The 19416-nt window shown below is 39.8% G+C and overlaps 1 protein-coding gene across 7 annotated transcripts in view; it reads right to left on the minus strand.

The window, feature by feature from the left end:
- The window catches only part of LOC102208128 (C-myc promoter-binding protein-like), an 88286-nt gene that overhangs the window by 28279 nt on the left and 40591 nt on the right, over window positions 1–19416 (minus strand). For 4 of the 7 annotated variants that reach the window (XM_005751416.1, XM_005751415.1, XM_005751412.1 and 1 more), the window contains 11 exons: window positions 18662–18831; window positions 15423–15709; window positions 14913–14979; window positions 14623–14681; window positions 12584–12728; window positions 11536–11711; window positions 11014–11114; window positions 10029–10244; window positions 6461–6606; window positions 6176–6214; window positions 344–477 (listed from right to left, as the gene is read on the minus strand). In XM_005751416.1, the coding sequence (XP_005751473.1) occupies window positions 344–477; window positions 6176–6214; window positions 6461–6606; window positions 10029–10244; window positions 11014–11114; window positions 11536–11711; window positions 12584–12728; window positions 14623–14681; window positions 14913–14979; window positions 15423–15709; window positions 18662–18831 (1540 nt within the window). The remainder of the gene's footprint in view (window positions 1–343; window positions 478–6175; window positions 6215–6460; window positions 6607–10028; window positions 10245–11013; window positions 11115–11535; window positions 11712–12583; window positions 12729–14622; window positions 14682–14912; window positions 14980–15422; window positions 15710–18661; window positions 18832–19416) is intronic. The other 3 variants (XM_005751417.1, XM_013915484.1, XM_005751414.1) reach the window with 1 other exon arrangement.

Below are 19416 nucleotides of genomic sequence, written 5' to 3' on the forward strand. Positions count from 1 at the left end.
TCTCCCTTCATCTGTCCATACAGCCTTTGAAAAATGTGTCTTCAGATATTTCTTTGCCCAATCTTAACATTTCTAACTTGTGTGTCTTGTTCAGTGGTGATCGTGTTTCAGCCCTCCTTACATCAGTCATGTCCTTGAGCAATGAACATCTCGTAATTCTGGACACTCCAGGTAGATTGCAGTTCTGGAGTACAGTGGTACTAGAGGATAATGGCTTCCTGGTAGCGTCACGTTTAATCCTTAAGTCTCTTCCAGTTAATTTGCATCTATTCTATCTATCTATCTATGCACCCCCATTCCTCCATTGGAAATGTAACTGTACTTCCATAAGTACAGTTTGTACCTGTAGCATAGTGGATGCTCCTCTCCCTCGGGCAGAGGAGGCAGCTCTGGAGGCGTGATGAAGACTGTGTGCTCACTACGCTGGGATTCATCAATCTCTATAAGCCGGGTCTCCTCCGGCCTGTCGCTGTCCACCTGCAGAAAAGAAAACACAAACATGAAGGAATGTGTGCAGGTCGTGAGACTGTGACCTGTCATCTATGACACCTGAAGGCAGTATGAAGCACCCCGTCTGACAGATCGGAAATTCCATATCGATCTTGATGTTATGGCCTATAATAAGTCTTAGCAAACATATCTTTGCCCAGTATTATTCCAAAACAGCTGATTCTGTTGGCAGGATTGTTACAGAATGAGTGTCAGAGCTGAGGAATGATGACAAAGAGTGACCTAGATTTTACTGCTTCCCTTTCCTTGCTTTTTTAAAGGATTATTTTTATACTTACGTTTCATTAGCAAACTGTTTAATGGCAGAACACAATATGACATCTGAGTGGAAAGTATCATCAGAATTGTTGTTATAATCATTACAACATACCAGAAGGGACTCAAAAATAACTATAATTACTGTTAGTGGTTTAAATGCCTCATTTCATGACATTCAATGTCATTTTAGCCCATTAAGGAGCTGCTCTTCAACTGAGTTGAGAGTCTAAGGGATAGAGGTTGTAATGTAAAGTACAGATTTTGAAGCCTTGTGTGTCTTAATATAACAAGGATACAAAAATAAAACTGATTTAATGTGACTTTGTTAAGTATTGGTGTTCTTGTTCAATTGTATGTCTGTTGTATTAGTGAGCAAATCCACTGAGTCTCAAATTCCTTGCTTGGCCAAAAAAGCTGATTTTGAAGTAAACAATGCTTTGAAAGTTTGAAAACTTGGAAGCTAGTTAAACACTGACATTTTTTCCCTCCTCATCTTTTCCATGTGTTTTTACTGTTTTCCATTTGGCTGAGGTCAGTGTCACTACAGCTATCATGAGCTGATACCTGGACCCTACAGAGATTACACAGGCAGTTTAACTCCTCCAGCATGGCACATCGATACCTGCCAAGGTTTGCTGCCTATCCCAGCACAGTCTCAAGACTCCAGTGCTGGGACAGTTAATCAAGGAGAGCTGGACAGGGCCGTAGGAGGTCCTTAACCCATCAGCACGACTAGTATCTGCTCCTTAGTGCATGAGGGAACGGGATAAGCACTCCCAGAGCCCTACAAAAGGGACCTCCAGCAGGCACGTGATGTGAATGTTTCTGAGAAAACAATCAGAAACAGATATGACGTTCATAAGGGTGGCCTAAGGACCCAGTGTTCTCACTGCCCAGCATTGACCTAACTGGCATTTGTCATAGAATACCAGAATTGCCAAGTCTACCACTGGCGCCCTGTGCTTTTCAAAGATGAGAGCCTGAGCACATGTGACAGGTGTGAAAAGGTCTAGTGAAGCCGTGGAGAACATATGTTGTCTGTAACATAGTTCAGGTGATGGGTCAGTGACGCTCTGGGGAGGCATATCCATGGAGGGAATCACAGACCTCTACAGGCTATGCAATGGCACCTGACTGCCATTAAGTACTGGGGTAAAATCCTTGGACCCATTGTCAGACCCAATACCCAATACTTTTGAGTATCAGCAAAATTGACTAACCTGCTGAATCATTTTTCACTTTTGGGGTATCCTTAAATTCAACCCTCTACAGTTTGTTCATTTCTATTTCTATCGAACAATGTGGCATCCTTTCATTCCTAACACGTTACTCAGTCCATATCAATTCCATATTTTGTAGCAGCTTTATAATATGGACTGAATATTGTGTTTGCAAAATAGAATGGACAGATGGATGCACAGACAACCCAGAGGGCTGTGGGCGCAGAAGCTCAATAAATACAGAGTAAAGATCACTCATCCCACGCAACAAGGACATAAACTCAGTCAACACCCTCTCCTCCTTTATATATATCAACGGACACTGGAACAACTTTTCTGTGCAAGCCATCACCTAGAACAACAGTTAGTTCAGTAGCTTTCTATTCAGTAACACTGCAACTCAATTTACAACTCTTACAGGGTTAACTGAACTTAGAGTCAACGTCTGTTGTGGTCTGTGTCTGGATTTGTCTGACATAAATGGTTTAAAGTAAGAAAAGATGAGGCAGAAAAAACAGGTCATTTGTCGATTCTTAATGTTCGCCTTGAGGCAGCTGCATCGTTGCAAGCGGCAAGTTGATTTGGCTGAAGTTATTCCCCATTTCAAAGTGAATACAAAAAAACATTTCTATGAAATCTGATTATTTTGGGATTGTGTTAATGCATTCACTATCTACATATATACTACCTTCTTTTTCTTTGAACAATTTTTTCATAGCATACTTCAGCCTTGGAAGACCACCTGATTTATTAATATACAAGGACCATGATCAGTTTGATTTACACATTGAAAGATGAGCATATCATGCCAAAGTCAGCTTAAGGTATAAACTGGCTCTATAGAATCTCTCATAACGGTTTGTCCCACTGTCAGTCTGTTTGGCTCAGATACATAGCAAGGAGACTACACTCAGCATTTGGTGTTATGTTATTGTAAGGCTGAGTTTCCAAGACCATATCTACAACCGTATCTCTTTATCGAATGATAAAAGATTATAGGTGCCCACTGATGGGGAAAAAAAGGTGTTCTGATTTTTATTAATGAGGCCAGAAACAAATCTATGTGGGCAAATGAAACAACAGCATAATGGTCCTCATTTATCATTTTCATCAGTGACATTTGGAGTTAGTGCAAAGATTTTACTACAGCCATACTGGTAGGGCAGACAGATAAGACAAAGTGAATCTTAAATCAGAGGGTCTGAGCTTTATGGTGGATTTAAAACACCCAGTGTCACAGAGGGAAGCATCGTAAATTGAGAAGTGCTTAATGACAGGCTTTGGCGCTACAGGCAATGATTTTCTTCAAGCTGGAAAGAAGGGAGGTGAAGCACTTGCTTAAAGTTCATAATTTAGTCTAGTTATTCAGATGGTAATTAAAGTTTGATAACAACCTCAGTCAAAGCAGTGGAGTGTGGGAGTGTCTCTTCCTTAGTGCTGTCTAAAGAAGGCTTTCATTATTCTTCTTTTGTCCATTAAAGAACATCAGAGGCCAACATGATTTTCTGTGCTGCTTCTATGGGCACATTTTAAAACACAGGAGTAAAAGCAGGAGCTGTCAGTTTTTCAAGGGTTTCTACAAACCCCCTTAGGTAAGATGTAGATGAGAGAGTTTGGTAAGAGTATAGCGACAAACCCAGTGGAGAGGGTTTTTAGGATTTTATATTGCTTTGTACAATAGCAATGCTGCTAGCATTAGCCATGTGGCTAACCATGATTAGCAATACAAGTCAGAGCATCAGTGTTCCCTGCCAAGCAGCTATCCAAACATATCACCACCCAGAAAGCAGAACTTGTACTTATCCAATTCACATCCAAATTATACTAACTCTGTGAAAAGCCAAGAAGTGTATTTTCCCAAAATGTCAAACAACTTCCTTTAAATAAACACTCTGTGACTTCGATGTGGCACCATGCTCCCAAGAGGTTCTTTCCGTCCATATTTTGGATATTTTGAAATTCTGCTGTGAACTGTTTCCAGCTATAAAACAAAACATTCAGGTGGCAGGAAATCGGGGTATTATAAAAACTACTGGGAGCACGTATTTGCAGACACACTCCACATTCAAAAAGTAACATTAGTTTTTACCAAAACCCTGAACAGTTTCAAATTCACGGAGAGCTGTCTAATTAGGGCATATGGACAAATGTTTCAATGTGATGAATAGATGAGAAATTTAGAAAAAACTGATTTATCAATCTCTACATGAGCAGTGCTTCTTTAATAATGTGTATACCTTTTAAAGAGTTACTGTTACCGAGGTCTTAATACTGCATGTTTTTGTATAGAATCCCATGACTCTTTGTTTGATATTATCTTTCTTGCATAATTACTACTAGTGTTTTTGTCTTTTGGATTTAATTAGTTTTGCTGCTACAGCAAACATCTTGCCCTCAGGGATGTGTAGACTTTAACCTTATCTTCATGTATGGGACTCCTGTGTGTGGGCTGAGAGATGCACTGCGTTTTGTCTCCTAGAGAGTAGATAACGTCATCCACATTGCCACAGTGCAGAGACAGTTTAAGGGATTTAATCGCCCGTAGAAGTGACGCACAGGCTGCATCAGGAAACACAGGCTCCAGTGCAGGTCTGGGAAAACAGGGAGGGGAGGATGTGGATCCTGGCCTCTGTATTCACTTCCATTTTGTCTCAATTACAGCCAGAGCACACACACACACACACACACAATGCAAGGACAGCAAAGACTATTTCAAAGTCAGTTATAAATGTCACCTGCAAAAACCAGTGACCCAAAAAGATGCGACTTAGGAAGCAAAGCGTTTTGGTAGTCTTTAAAACAGCAAACACACAAAACTGAACCACAAATATGGTCTGATACGGGGACACACCCCATGAGCACATGAGGTCAACCTACTCAAAGTGCTCCCAATGGAAAAAAGGAGATGGACTGAGAGCAACTCCGAGTCTTCACACTGTCACACGAAAAAATGTGAGCCTAGTGGAAGAGCAAAGAACTAACTTCAAGCTCTGTTAGCGCTTCAGAAATCACTGAAGCGCTAAAAACCCTTACTCACTAGACTCATGAAAAATTGAAGGAAGAAATCTTCGCAGAAAACTGCACACTTGGATTTTCCATGATACGGTGCATTCACTATCTCGGGACAAATTGCTGTGGCAGCAAATTTAATGTGGATGTGGGAGAATTTTCATTAAAAATAGAGAATGTGTAAAAAGGCTCTACAGCTTGGATCATAAGGAACTAATTTAAATGACACAAGAATACGTGGGCGGGATAACATGAAAGCTTAAATCATATCTGTATGGCTGGAGGGTTTTCTAAGAGCATTGAGACAAAGCTGTTTCCAATTATGACTCAAAATAATTTGGTTACATTATGAGTATCATGTAGTAGGTTTGGGCCATATTTCAGTCACAGGGTATGTAGAGGTATTTAGAGATCTGGCTGCTACGATTTTAAGCACCATCATTACATTGATGGATCTCAATTAGACTGGTATGGAGTTGTTGTATTGAGAGCATGTATTGTAGTGCAGCAGTAGCTACTGATGTATCATTCAAGTGAGCGCAGAGAGCTGTTAAAATACAATTCCAAACAGTAAACATATTCTACTTTAACAATACATTGTGAAATTTTTCACTAAAGAAGCTAAAACGTCCCATTTGGACATGCCCCTAGAATTTCCTGATCAGTTTAAATTAAAACTTGTACCATCAACTAGTCAAAAAGTAAAAACTATCCAGAGTGCGGCTAATGTTGGCAGTACTAGCACCAACAGCCTTCTTTCTTTGGAAAGACAGGAAAGTGAACATGATGTTGCACAATAAGCTGTAATACCATTTAGAATAGCTACAGAGCCAAATGTTATCTACTGCAGTTTTTTTTTAATCCTATTTCTGATGACAGTGAAGGCAGCAAAGGTTAATTGTCTGTCTGCTAATTCCTCAAATCCATTGCTACAATGACTTCTATCTAAGCTTTTAGGGGTTCTTTTCATTTGCTGGTTGTTTTTTTGAGGGGTGTTTTTTTTTTTTTGTTTTTTTTTTTTACACACCATCATCACACACCATGAACCCTGTTGAAATATCAGGAAGTAATAAGAGTATGAAAAAGTAAAGACCACCCAAGCTTACCATACACCATGCACAATTCCTCTATCTGTAAACAAAATGTTTCAGGATAGGTGAGAATAAAAATAGACTTACCTTGCCTCCTTTATCTGCACCCCGCTCTGAATTGTAAAGCTGTTCACGAGTGGAGGCAGAAAGGAAGAGAGAAAGGGAAACTCAAGAAGGTTTGGTTGAAGACAAGTGAAGTGACACAGAGAAGAGGGAAATCTGCTAACACTACTGTAAGTGGAACACAGTGGGGGTCCACTGAGAAAAGAAATGCCAGAAAAGAAAAGGGCTTTTTTCCCCCCCTCTACTGCATCAAAATGAATATGTATGCATGTGATATAGCATTCTCTTGTATAAAATAAAAAAGCTCACTTTATCCACACAGTCGTCAAAGAAGGCCAGGCTGGCGTCTTTGTCGCTGACAAAGGAGCACTCTTCGATAAAGCGGATGAACATCTGGGTCTTCGTCATTAGGGAGTAGAACTTCTGGTGTGAGCGGTCGCGGCTCTTCAAGAACCCTGAGGGGAGAAACATAGATGAGTTATTAAACATGGTAGTAACCTTATTTTGCCGAGATCTAACATGTCAGTGTAATAACTGAAAGATGATTTGAGATTACAGTGGGTTTACCTTTATAGAAGATCTCACTCTAACTTCTGAAAAATGGTGAGCAGTCACAAGAATAATTTAAAGACTTCTTCAAAAGGTGTGTGAGTGTGTGGTTAAAGAACCCATTATTCTAAAACAAGCTGTATGTATACTGCATCCATTTGTCTTGGTTTGGATAATGCAAACCACAATGTTGTTAGTGTAATGGCCAATACAGGATGTGCAACAACGTGGTGAAAAACTTCCATAATAGATGCTGAAAGCTTCTAATAAGTCACTGAGTAATAAGTCACTGCTGTTATGAGACTCAGAATAGGATGGATGGTTTCTGGCTCACAGCACGGATGTGGAAGCCAAACACTTCCTGCAGTTGATAAATATTTTAATCATGACCACTTGCAATTTGGGCCTGTTCAGGTTAGTTTCAGGGTAGCCTCACGATACCATTCTCTATGTCCTTCACTACATTTTAAAACATTGGCCTTAAAAATTAGTCCACTTACCGATTACTTAAAAAAACAACAACAAAATCTTTAATGCATTTCAAACTTTTGCTTTTTTGCTTTGTGCTGTCACCGAAATGCACTTTGGATCTGACAATCTGAGTGCCAAATAATTATGTTTATTTAGTTCACATTTCTTCCAGTGACCTTAAAAATGCAGTCCAGTTATTTTTGACCTGAGTTATGACTTCAAAACAACAACAGGGTAGACCCAAAAAAGTTTATTCTTTTCATCTGGACGTAGCGTTTTCAGTTTGTTTCATCATTCACCTGAGTGACTTTTTCATACACATACATTTGCATAATGACTGAAACTAGCACCACTGGTGAACAGTGGGCTGTGAGGTCAGTTGTCATGACCATTGATCAACAACCACTCACCATTGATCAGTTTTGAAGGGATTTCCTAACCTGGATGATTAAACAAGGATTAAGAAAACAATAGGTAGTATCGTCAAAATAATAAAATAATTTCTATGAAATAAAGCGGCACATACTAAATGTCTAAATGCCCCTTGTCTGTACTAGAAAAACTTCCGACCAGTAAGTACGCTGAAATAAAATCAACAAGCAGCCTACAAGGCTTTAGTGCTCTCTAGTTCAGGATTACGTTAGGCCCGTAGAGAACAAAAGGAGGTTGAAATGTCCTAAAAGCAGCAGGAAACGAGCAAGGATTAAAGTTCATTAATGCTCATCAGAGAAAGACGAATATTTTAGAACACCTCTAAAACAGAGTGCCATCAGCACACTGAGCTTGGTGATACCATTTTAAAGAAAATGGATTGACTAGCAGGTGGTGCTTGTATATGTGTTCATCTGTTATTTAGAAAATAACCTGAACTGAAGTAAAAGTTTGTTTTTTTAAATTTACCATCTGCTTTGCAAATTTGAAAAATCAGAGTAAAAAGGAACACAGCTGCAGCGTGTGTGTAAAAATGTCATAGACACAGATGTTGATTCATATCATCATATTAACATACTTAGTAATATTTTATTGTTGTGGATATTAAGTAAAAAGTGGTCAGGAGTTCAAATGTGATGTACGAGCTGTTACATATTTCTTTGAGTTATTATGTAATATACTGCAGCTTTTCCTGTTTGCTGTATCACATATTTCAGACAGGACGCAGCCTTGGCTCCAGCTATTCTCCAGTGGAGCAGGCTTATCACCCCAACTCACTTCAACTGTGATGCAAAGCAGCTTTCATGGGCTCAGACCCACAGGCAGGATGACAACCCTCTGGAGCTCAGAAGCTGCAGTGTTAACTGACTAACCTTCAGTTTGCAAGCAGCCTCGACCCTTCAACCCGAGCATCTCCTCAAAGCCTAGCCTTCCTGCCCAAACAGCTTCTCTGTGTATTTACTCGGAGGTGGAAATGGACACTTACGAAAGCTCATGTATTAAACAACGCCATCTGTGCTTGAGGCAGGCCAGCTGTCGAGAAGAAGGTGCGACAGATGATGTGGTCTTAGCTTAAATATTCAGAACGTCATTAGCACTAATCATGCATTGTGACTGTACAACTAGGACTGGATAATGATGAAAAAGTAGAGCAAAGTTAACTTTTGATTCTGCGCACCACATTGGATGTTAACAGCCTCAGCTCTGTTGGTCAATTGTCAAGTCAGTTCCCTAGAGCTCTTAGTTCTACAAAGGCTCTTGTTGGTTGGTCTAGATTCTCAAATTAAAATGACTCAGTAAGTCTCCACTAACTCATTAAATATCCTTGAGATTAGCCAATAGCCATGCTAATAAAATCAATGGGGAAGGCATTGAGAAATACACAATAAATCTTCTTCCCCACACCCTCCAAAAAAATCTGACAAAATTAATAGAGCTAATCTGTCAGGATATGTCACACAATTTTCTTACTTTTTCCAGAAAGAAACTAAAATAATAGTATCAGCATTATTTTCTCCAAGAGCTCAGGCTGGCTTCTGTTTCAAATCGTCAACATTATGGACATCAGCGGTCAGGAGACAGGTAAGACAGCAAGTGTATAAATCCTTCTGTAAAATGTGGTTAGTGCACTATTGTCAGAGTGATTGGCTCTCACGCAACAAACTTCTACTAGTTCCAATTAGGGAATCTGGGTGGAAAAGTCTAATTAGATTCTTTATTACTCCACATATTACTAACAAATTTCAGCGGCATCAGCAACAATATTGGAGACAGTGTGGTCACTTAAAGACCAATCACTCTCATATCTTCTGGACATGTACACAATGGACACCATTATGGGACAGTATATTTAAGTTAATGGATGACATCATGGCTTATGCCACCCCTAAGGAACCCAAGACCTTCCTACTGGGTCTGCTACCCAGAGATTTGATACCAAAAAAGGACAGAAACTAGAAAGGCCATAACAAGGAATTGGATTAGCAGAGCAAGTGCTAGAGATTATAGAAGAAATACACTTGATCGAGAGACTAACTTTCTTTCTACGACTCGAAGGACATCTTTTTCCACAACACTGGACTAAATGGCACAATTACAAGCAAAGGCTTGAAGACTGTTATTTAATCCAGTCTATACCTCTTTATTTGTAAGATTCTTGAATAGTGTCCCAATTTGTTCCATTTATATTTCTGATATATTTTTGTTACATTTTTGTTGCTATGGAAAATTGGAAAGCTGATTAGAATTAAAGAAACTCTGTTTTGCCCAGTTCTGTACCTCTGAGACTTTTCATGTTTCTGTGTGAGGAATATGAAGAGGCCAGTGGGGTGAGGACACCAGCTAATTCATTCAGTCTGTTTCCTCTGCACATGGAGAGCTGTCGAGAGTTCAAGCTACATGTGGACACTGACATTATTCCTAATACCTTGCAAGTCAAAGAGTGAGCTAGCGTCTGTGGCTTTCTCTGAAGGCGCTTGAGTGATGGGGCGCAAGAAGGAGCGGTAGCCCTTCAGAATTGCTGCCATGAAGCGCAGAAAGGCTTCCTGGATCTCTAGCTCCAGTGTGTGGAGACTCTTCCCACAGCTCAACTCTGACGAATCGCTCATGCTCAGCTCCAGCAGCCCATCTGGTCGGTACTGACCTGAAGCAGGAGGAAAATGCATTTTAGCAGCTGACAGCACATATCAGGATCTTTAGGCTAATGTCAACATAAAGGGTAAATCACTACTTTCAGCTGAGCCAGCTGCATCATTTGCATTTTGATGAAGTGGTTCTGATCTAAGTGCATGTGTTGAAATGTTTGTGCACAGCTGCAGTATTCCAGTAAGTAATCCTACTGTGAATGAGGATTAGTATTACATAATTACATTTTTTTAATCCTTAGTTGATATCCTTATTTAGAGACTTCCAACAGGGTTAAATGTCTCAACTACAACCTCTGGCATGCATATCAATATTCAGCACTTGTGGCAGTTACTGGCTAGATTTTCAACTTCACTGAATTAGAAAATTAAATTATTCAGATTCCTACAGCTCAAGAAGCAGCAGGTTTCATGTTCACTCAGTGGGTATGCTTCCTCAAACGCGCAAAAAGTTGATAACAATACAGTGAGCCCCACACCAGAGCAGACGGATAATTAGGAGATTATGCTTTGATAGGATTATTGCTGGCTTTCAGATTTGAATGGAGAGCTGGACAAAGGAAAGTGAATGGAGAGCAAATTGTAAAGGCAACACAATCAGTGACTACAGATGATAAAAATAGAAGAGCGTGCAATGTGGAGACCTTAGTTAGACCCTAATTATCATTGAAAGTGATCTTTACCATAAATACATCCAGAAATGAACTAAATAAACGCCAACACTGGATGCAGTTTTACAATAATTTGCCCCACCGCTTCAGCACTCACCATCAACAAGCTGCTGGTAGAGATTATTCAGCACATTCATTAGGTTTTTACAAGCTTTCTTTGGCAGAATCTTCCATGTGAGGGCTCGCTTATCTTCATGGCTAGAAAAGCAGAAACATACACTGAGGCCAACATCAACATGAGCAGTGGTTAGGCCAAGAGGGATTTCAGACCACCCCAACGTTGTCTGGCTGGTAATAAGGCTAAAAATGATGCGAACCATTACTGACCTTACCTGGCACGCTAGAAAATTGCATTCTCGTCATATTAAAACAAGTCTGACACTACAAAAATAACCATTTTCACCCAATCTCTGGCCTGATGTCTAAAGTTAGAACTCATGAGCCAGCAGCTATGCTGTCTGAAAAATAGAGGGACCAAAGGATGTTGAGTTTATAGCTTAGAAGGTGCTGTATGGATCGCTGTATAGAACAATGAACACGGTGAAGATTAAGCTCAGCAAAATTCACTTTCTTACCTAAATACCTACAGCTGTGGGAAGGTTTTAAGGATTGTGCTTACTGGAAGATGGTGTTTGTGTCCAGGTCCACGCAACTGACATCCGGAGGGGGATCATAAAGATCAAAGTAGCGAGAGTCCACGCCTACAATGAACGGACAGGGGGCACTCAACACATCAGCCAACGCCAGGGGGCACAGAGGAATATACGGGCAGGGCCAGTGGAACGGAAAAATCATCTGAGGGTGAAAAAGAGCACAAGAGCAGAAAAATCAGACAAACCTCCTTCAGTGAATTTCCAGTTAACACAGGGCTGAGCTATAGTGCACGTGGTCAGATTCACAGTATAGCTGAGCCATGTATAGGATTAAAACAAAATGTGAACACCATCTGCAGTGTTAAGAAAATGTTTGTGACCCCCCATCCCCTCCCTTCTCTATCTCCTTTGACCTCCTCGTCCAGGTGTAACAACAGAATTACGGTGGATACAGGACATTCCACATTTCGTTTGGATTAAGGTCCAGACTTTGGCTTCATCACTCTAAAGCATTATGTTTAACTGTTCTTTGGTACTTGTATGCTTTAGATCATTGGCTCTCCTCATTACCCACAGATGTCCTGAAAATTTCATTTGTGTGCTGGTATAATTCTTAATTTTTTCTTAATTTTTTCCATCAGTGATGACAAGTATTTCTATGACACCACCACAATGTTTCACAGATGGAAAAAGGCTCCCATCCAGGAATGCTGATTATTCCTTTCTCCAAACATAATGCTTCTCATTTGAAATAAAAACAATCTATTCTCCATCCACAAAAACACTGGTTCAACAGCTTGCTGGCTTGTCCTGACTTGTCCATGTTCTAAAGAGAAGTTGTGTTCTCCTTGCAACCCTTTACTTCAAATTGGATTTGAATGACTGGATTTGAAGGTTTTCTTTTTTACCCACAACAATGTTTTATTGTATTTATAGAGATATATAGACAGGGGTTCACAAATATTTTCTTGCAATTGTAAATGCTGCCATTCATTTAAATTAAGTATAAAACAAGAAGGCAGTGAAACTAAGAGCAGATAGAGCACTCTATGACAGCTGAATGGAGTTACTTACAGACACGAGAGCCTCAGTAACACTGGTCAGTACGGCCGGTCGTAGTGAATGGATCAGGATCTTATGTTCAGTGACAGCAAACACCAGCAAGGTGACAGCGTTCTCTGGCCCAAGGTTGTGGAGCAGTGTGGAAAATCGACCACCACTAAATAAATAAATATATAAATGATTTTCTTTTAAATTGTTTCTTTTAAAATCTATTGTATATATTCTTTGAAAGAAAGGCTTTAGGTTTCTCAAACAACTCTAATATTTATAATATAAGGCGAGTTTAGACCTGATTATATAAACTTGGCACAGAAAGTAAGGTAATTTGGATTTGGTGGATTATTTCTTTGTTGTAACAACAATTCTTGGAAAAAAATGTGGTACCTGGACAAACTTCAAATGTTGATTTTTAAGTAACCTAAGGTAAATACAACTGCAATAAAAATGTTCAAACGTTAAAGTAATACTCAGCCATGGAAAATTAAGGTAACTGATACCAATAGTACACCTTCAACTAGAACAGGGAAGGCCATTAAAGATGTTGAAGTGCTTCTAATGTTCAAAATATTAAAATGACCATTTAAGTAGAACCATGAAAGTCAAAACATGATCTGGAAGAACAGAAAAAAAATTCAGATATGGCATTTCTGCTCATCAGATAAACAAAAACACCCATATCACTGCAATGGTGGTTGCATGTGACTGTCACAGTCACATGCAACTGTGACGCTTTGATACACAAATACAGTCTTGCAGTCCAAATATGAAGAGTGTTCAAAAGGAACAGTACCTGCAACCTCATTACAAATGTCTAAAGTCTGCAAAGTAACATCTGGATCAGCCAAAGTCATTTTGAAAACAAGTGCAGTGGACAGATGAAGGTCACACAGAGCTGTCTGGCAACAATCACAATGATTTGTAGAAATAAAGTGAAGTCGCGCCTAATTTAACAAAAACTTTAGATTGGAAACATATTTTCGTTTGGAGCTGGTGGGGATTCAGGGGCAAAGGAGAATCTGCATGAATAGACAAAAACAGGTACAAACTAACAAACCCTACCCAAAAGAAAGTAAGAGCATTGGCTACGAACCCACATTTTTCTATAAATATTTGTGTGGTCTCAGAATTTTACAATCTCAGTTTAAACTGAAACATTTAAGAAGCAAAGATTTAATTTTTCATGCAGTTTTATTTAATTTGATGGGACCAACATGCCTCTAAAACTTTGAGACACAGACAATAAAAGGCTGGAAATTTAAGTGGTCCTTAAAAAAACAGCTGTGAGAACATTTTGCACCTAATGAGTGTCACTGGCAACAGGCCAGGAACACGACTGTATGAAAACAAGAGGAACTCAGGCACCACTGTGGGCATAACAGGGCATGACATGTTTCTGTCATGGAAATCACTGCATGGACTCAAGAACACTTCCAGAAGTCATTGTGCCATCCACAAATACAGGTTAAAGCTCTATCATGTGAAGAAGAAGCCCTATGTGAAGATGATCCAGGAACACAGCTTTCTTCTCTGGACCAAAGCTCATTTAAAATGTAATGAGGCAAAATGTAAAACTGTTCTGGGGTCAGATTATATCAGTGTGTTCAGTTTGAAAGCCTGCATCTCTGATGATATAGAGTTGCATTAGTACCTCTAGAACTGACACTTGCACATGTGGAAAGTTGCCATCAATGCTGAGAGGTATTTACAGGTGGCAGCTTTTTCAGGGAAGCCCTTGAATATTTTAGCAAGACGGTGCTACTGCATCTATTACATCAGCATAACTTACATGCAGTCCAGACCTTTCACCATTTAAAAAAAGCTGGAAACAAAAATCCTGTATCAGACAAAAATGGGATGCTACACAGCAGTAAATATGACCCTGTTGCAAATTTTGTGGGACATGCTGGTGCAATTTTTTTCTGACAAACTGTACATTTTGTCAGTTCAACAATTTGATATGTTTTCTAACTGACGTTTTACACATATTTCTTTAGATCTGACACCAAAACTAACATTTAGCACTAAGAAACTTTGAGCACAGCTGCTCTTACCTGAGCGGTAATGGAGAAGAGACCGGCTGGCTCAGCATCAGGCTGTCATGAGGGGAAAGCTAAAGAAAAGCTGGAAAATGAGATAAAACCAACCACGCAAAAAAAGTCTGCACTGAATCATTTAAATGTTCATCCATAATGAAGGACCAAAAGCGGTGCACCCCTGCGGGTGAACTAACACCTTCAGAAATCAACTCATTCTTCAGCAAGATGCAGGTTAAACATTCGAGCCTGCATTAAATGCAATAAGCATCACAAAGAACCATTTTGCTCTTGCAGTTAAAACATACCTGCACAAGGATGCGAGGCCTCTGAGAAGAAGGGAAGGGAACTTTGTGCATGAAGTGGGAGATGTGCCTGGAATGAAGAAAAATGAGTGGAACATAAGGCCAAATATGCCAGCAGTAGGCAGCAGAATAATCCATCTGTTCAACCAGTAATGAGCAGGAGTGAAATACACAAAGCATGACTCTTCTGTTACACATTACCTTACCAGCAGAATTACAAGTATGTATCTGACCAAAACACAATTTCTGTTCCCTTTTTTCTTCCTCCATGTGAGAAAAAAAAATATTTTCTCTTTTTCAACTCTAACATCAGGAAAAACAGGTCCAGGTTCAGACACAATTAAAACTAAACTAATGACATATCTCAGCGTGACACCATGTAGCAAACTGCCAAAGAAAAGAGTTATATTTCCACAACCCAATCATTGTAGTCGCTAGAACACTAAATAATAACATGTTCAGCAACCAGAGCATACAATTTTTAAATGAAGAGAGAAAACACAGAGTACCCACTTCTCAATGGGCAGGGCATGAGGGCCTGAGATGGAGTAGCGATAGAGGAATGTGAGGAACTTGCGGAAAGCATCGAAGAAGGGCCAGTGAGAGAGCAGGCAGATACACTTGTTGGTGTAGACTGAGCGTGGGCTGCCGTTTGCGGTGCTGCTGGTGCCAGCGGCCATACAGCTGGAGGGAGAGGGTTTGTGAGGGTCGGGGATCAGGAGACCCAGCTGGGAGAGCTGCTGATCGGTCAGGCACTCCTGTGGGTAGGGCTCATAGAACTGAATGGCAGCACCGTAAACCTGGTAGAGGAGAAATAAAAACACAGGAAACCAGAAACAGTCTAAATACTTATATACCTCTGTGATGTGATAATGCCACAGTCAGACACTTTTCTTGGTTTAGATTTGCTTTTGAAAAGGATGCAAAAAAAGATTTTTGTAAATAATAATTGATCTGCCAGTGTTTCTGTGACTGGTTAATAAACTAAAAGAAAAAAAATCATGCCATTTGCAATTTTACATGCCCAACTTCACATCTTAAAATTACTTGCTTTATCTATCTGACCGCCTAAACTCAAAGATTTAATTTACACAATTCAGTCAGTGCTCATTGCAAATGTTGCAAATGAAAATCAACTAAAACCCATCAACCTATCAAAATAGTTCCCAACCACTTTATGCTAATCAGCCAATTAGTTTTGATAAGCCAATCATTTTCTTTAGTATCTCCTCTCTCACTCACACACGCAGACATACTGGCAAAACCTGAAAAAGTTGATTCTCAGCACACTGGCATACCAGCTTAGCATGGGAGATAGTGAAATTAAAATGTTCTTACATTAAAAATTTTCCTAACATAATAATAATAAAAAAAAACCACTTGAACAGTAATATCAACAGTTAAATTAGCCCACATCTTGTGCATCCTGTGAGTTGACTGAGGCAACACCGCACAGGTCACTGATGAAACATACAGCATGGGAATTGAGTTAAGCAGCGGTAAAGACCTATTGCAGTGCTTTGCCTCGAGGTTTCTTAGCATAATGCAAACTGTAATGGATTTTCTGCAATTTATTTCTTTTTAGGACATCCAGTACCAAAATGAATGAATGCTGGCTCCTGCCCACCAGATTCTACAGCCTTTTCAGGGCGCAACGACAATCTAAAATGTCCTTGCTGTCCAGAAACTTTCCATCCATCTGTGTGTAGCTGTTTAACTTCTACTGATCATTGAAATGCCAACAGTGGTTCAAACAAACAGCAGTTAGCTGAGCTTTATAAATCTCCTCTGCTTCCTGGAAATATGAGACCTTCCCACAGATCAAAGCTAACGGGCTTATCTGCTGTGTTGCCTGTTTGGATCCGTTTTTCACATTTTCCTCTGAAAGGAACTCAGGCCTTTGTTTGCCAATGAGTGGGTGTGTTTGCTTCTATGTACACACTGTGGTCAAAAATGAAGCCTTTTTGTTAAAAAGCACTGTGTTTTCATTCTATGAATGTCTATGAATGACTTTCCTTCTTCCACCACAAAGTTTACGGTTTCATCCAGAAACAGAAAGCCAACTAGAAATAAAACTGGAGGTTTGACACCTTTTAACTGACGATAAAGTTACAAAAAAAGTAGCAGAGACTGTGGTTATGGCAATAAATATAGAATATTTAACTTAGGCGTGATTGCTCAGTTATCAATGGAGTCTGCAGACTGCCAGAATCCAGCTGGGTCTTCCTCTGACCTTGGCTAGTAAATGACAAGGCAGCAAACACACTGTCCTCACCAAATATCCCCCTTAGAGTCAACCTTCCAAACACACACACAGAAACTTGACTCAGCAGCAGCAGACCGAGAAGGGTTTGGCACTGCCAACTGCTGCTGACCTCTAACTGACCTTGTTCAGCAGAGCAAACGATTAAACAGTGGAAGGCTTTGGATGTTATTTGTTTTCAATCATGATTGTTTAACCACATAATTCACTAATATGTGTCAATATGACACTAACCACAACTGGACACCATTCCAAACCCAGAGATCAGCACAGCAGGCCAGAGCTTGTGTTTAGATTTGGAAACCAAGGATGTGCCTGTGTGCCTGTTTGAAACTGGAATTGTGCTCCTCTGCTGATGTGTCAGTGAACCTCTGCCGGGTTTGTTTGCATAAATTTACCCTTTCTTCTTTAATAAAGAATTCAAGATAGAAAAAAGCAAAGTTGGGCAACCATAAAAAGATGGCTTGTTGAGAAAAATGAGTTTCCTTTGGACTCCACAGTCCAAAAACATGCACGTTTTAGGATAACTGGTGACTGTAACTTGGCTGTCTGTCTCTATGTCTTAGCACTTTCAACCTTATCTATGGGGAATACTCTCCAATATAAGACTGCTGCAGCCCATTTTGAAATCTGAAAAGCCCCTCCAGTCAACCCAGGCCTTTAACTGTGATCATCACACGAGTCTATTGATTTCTTGATTACTAAGGTCTATCTTGGAAAATTAAAACTGTCCCTCTTTTTGAAGTGTGCTAAGTATTTGGATATTTTACTAATTCCTCAACATATCAAACTGTACGTATTGATGGATCAAAGTAAGTTTATATTACCCGCGTGAACAATGTTTAAACCGCACAACACTATATTTTAGCCTTTATATAACTGGAATTGAAGGTAATAATGCCTCTTTTAAAGTGTGATATGATTTATGATGGGAAAATGCATGACTGGGATACTAAATATATCGGGTTACTGGTTTGATGTGCATATGTGTGAGAGAGTGATTCATTAACAGAAACAGAGTCTGCATTGTTGTGCTCTGAGAAGCAAAAGAAATAGCTCCATAAAAAGACTACAAAAGGAACAACCTTGTCCTTACAGTAGTGTTCAGGCATTTACTCTTCTAGTGAGCTGGTAGATTCTTTTTGGGGGGTGGGGGGGTGGGGTGGGGAGGCTGTTTTATTGTTGTGTTTTAATTCAAAGTTGCTGCCTTAAAATACAAAGCACTACATATGAGTTTATAAGGTTTTGGCAACATGCCTGACCTATTTTTACTTCTGGCATGCAGCACAATGTGGTTTTCTCGTGCCCTACTACAGTGTATGACTCTGTGGTCGTGTCAGCTGTACAGATGGCAGTTGAAGTCTGTTGATGAGGTCTAACAGTCAGTGGGAGGCTCTCAGATCCAATGCTGTTGCCAGAGAAGCTTGTAAGTCACCTGGATGAGTGAGAAATAAAGTAGTGTGGCCAAATATCCATTCATTCATCTCACCTTCTCTCCAGAGGCTCCGGTGAGGACAAAGGTGGAAAAAACAGGGAGGGAGTATTTGGTGTTAGCTGGCCAGCACTCAATTGTGGCCCCCATGGGAAGGCAGAAGAGAGGAACAGACTCTGGCAGAGGGAATGACTCATAGTCCTCCTCTGGATATCTGCTGAATAAACCTAACAGAAGGAAAAAAAGAAACAAAAAAACCCCAAACAAACAACAGAACTCAATTTAGAGAGCAGCTGAGGGCAACAGCCTACTATGAATAACAATTACAAGCTAATGTGAATGCAAAATTGCCTTTCTAATAAGCTTAAAAGCAAACAAGTGCAATGTACTATAATCACAAAGATAATGTACAACTTTATCGAGGCAACGTGTCACTAGAAACGCCTGGCTTTGTAATAAGCAAACAGTCCTACATAATCGCACATTCAGACAATTAGTTACTGTCAGTGGACACAAATGAAGAACAATGAAGTACTGATTTTACTTTGGCACTTACTTAACTCTTGAGCTGCATCCAGCTTGATAAAGGATGATATGAACTAAGCGGTTACACAAAGAGCTTTACGATTTAAAGTTATGCCTTATTAGGAATGTGGACACTTCTGCTAGTTCAAGTAAATGACACTGCAAACACTTGCCAGCTACTTATTAAACAGTAGGGGTGGGGGAAAAAATCAATACTGTGTAGTATCGTGATATTTTGTTTGCTAATAATGTATCGATACAGGGACAGCAGAAATCGATATTTTGTT

This window comes from Pundamilia nyererei, unplaced genomic scaffold (genome assembly GCF_000239375.1).
Source record: "Pundamilia nyererei isolate P.nyererei 1_Seehausen unplaced genomic scaffold, PunNye1.0 scaffold00310, whole genome shotgun sequence".
NCBI lineage: Eukaryota > Metazoa > Chordata > Actinopteri > Cichliformes > Cichlidae > Pundamilia > Pundamilia nyererei.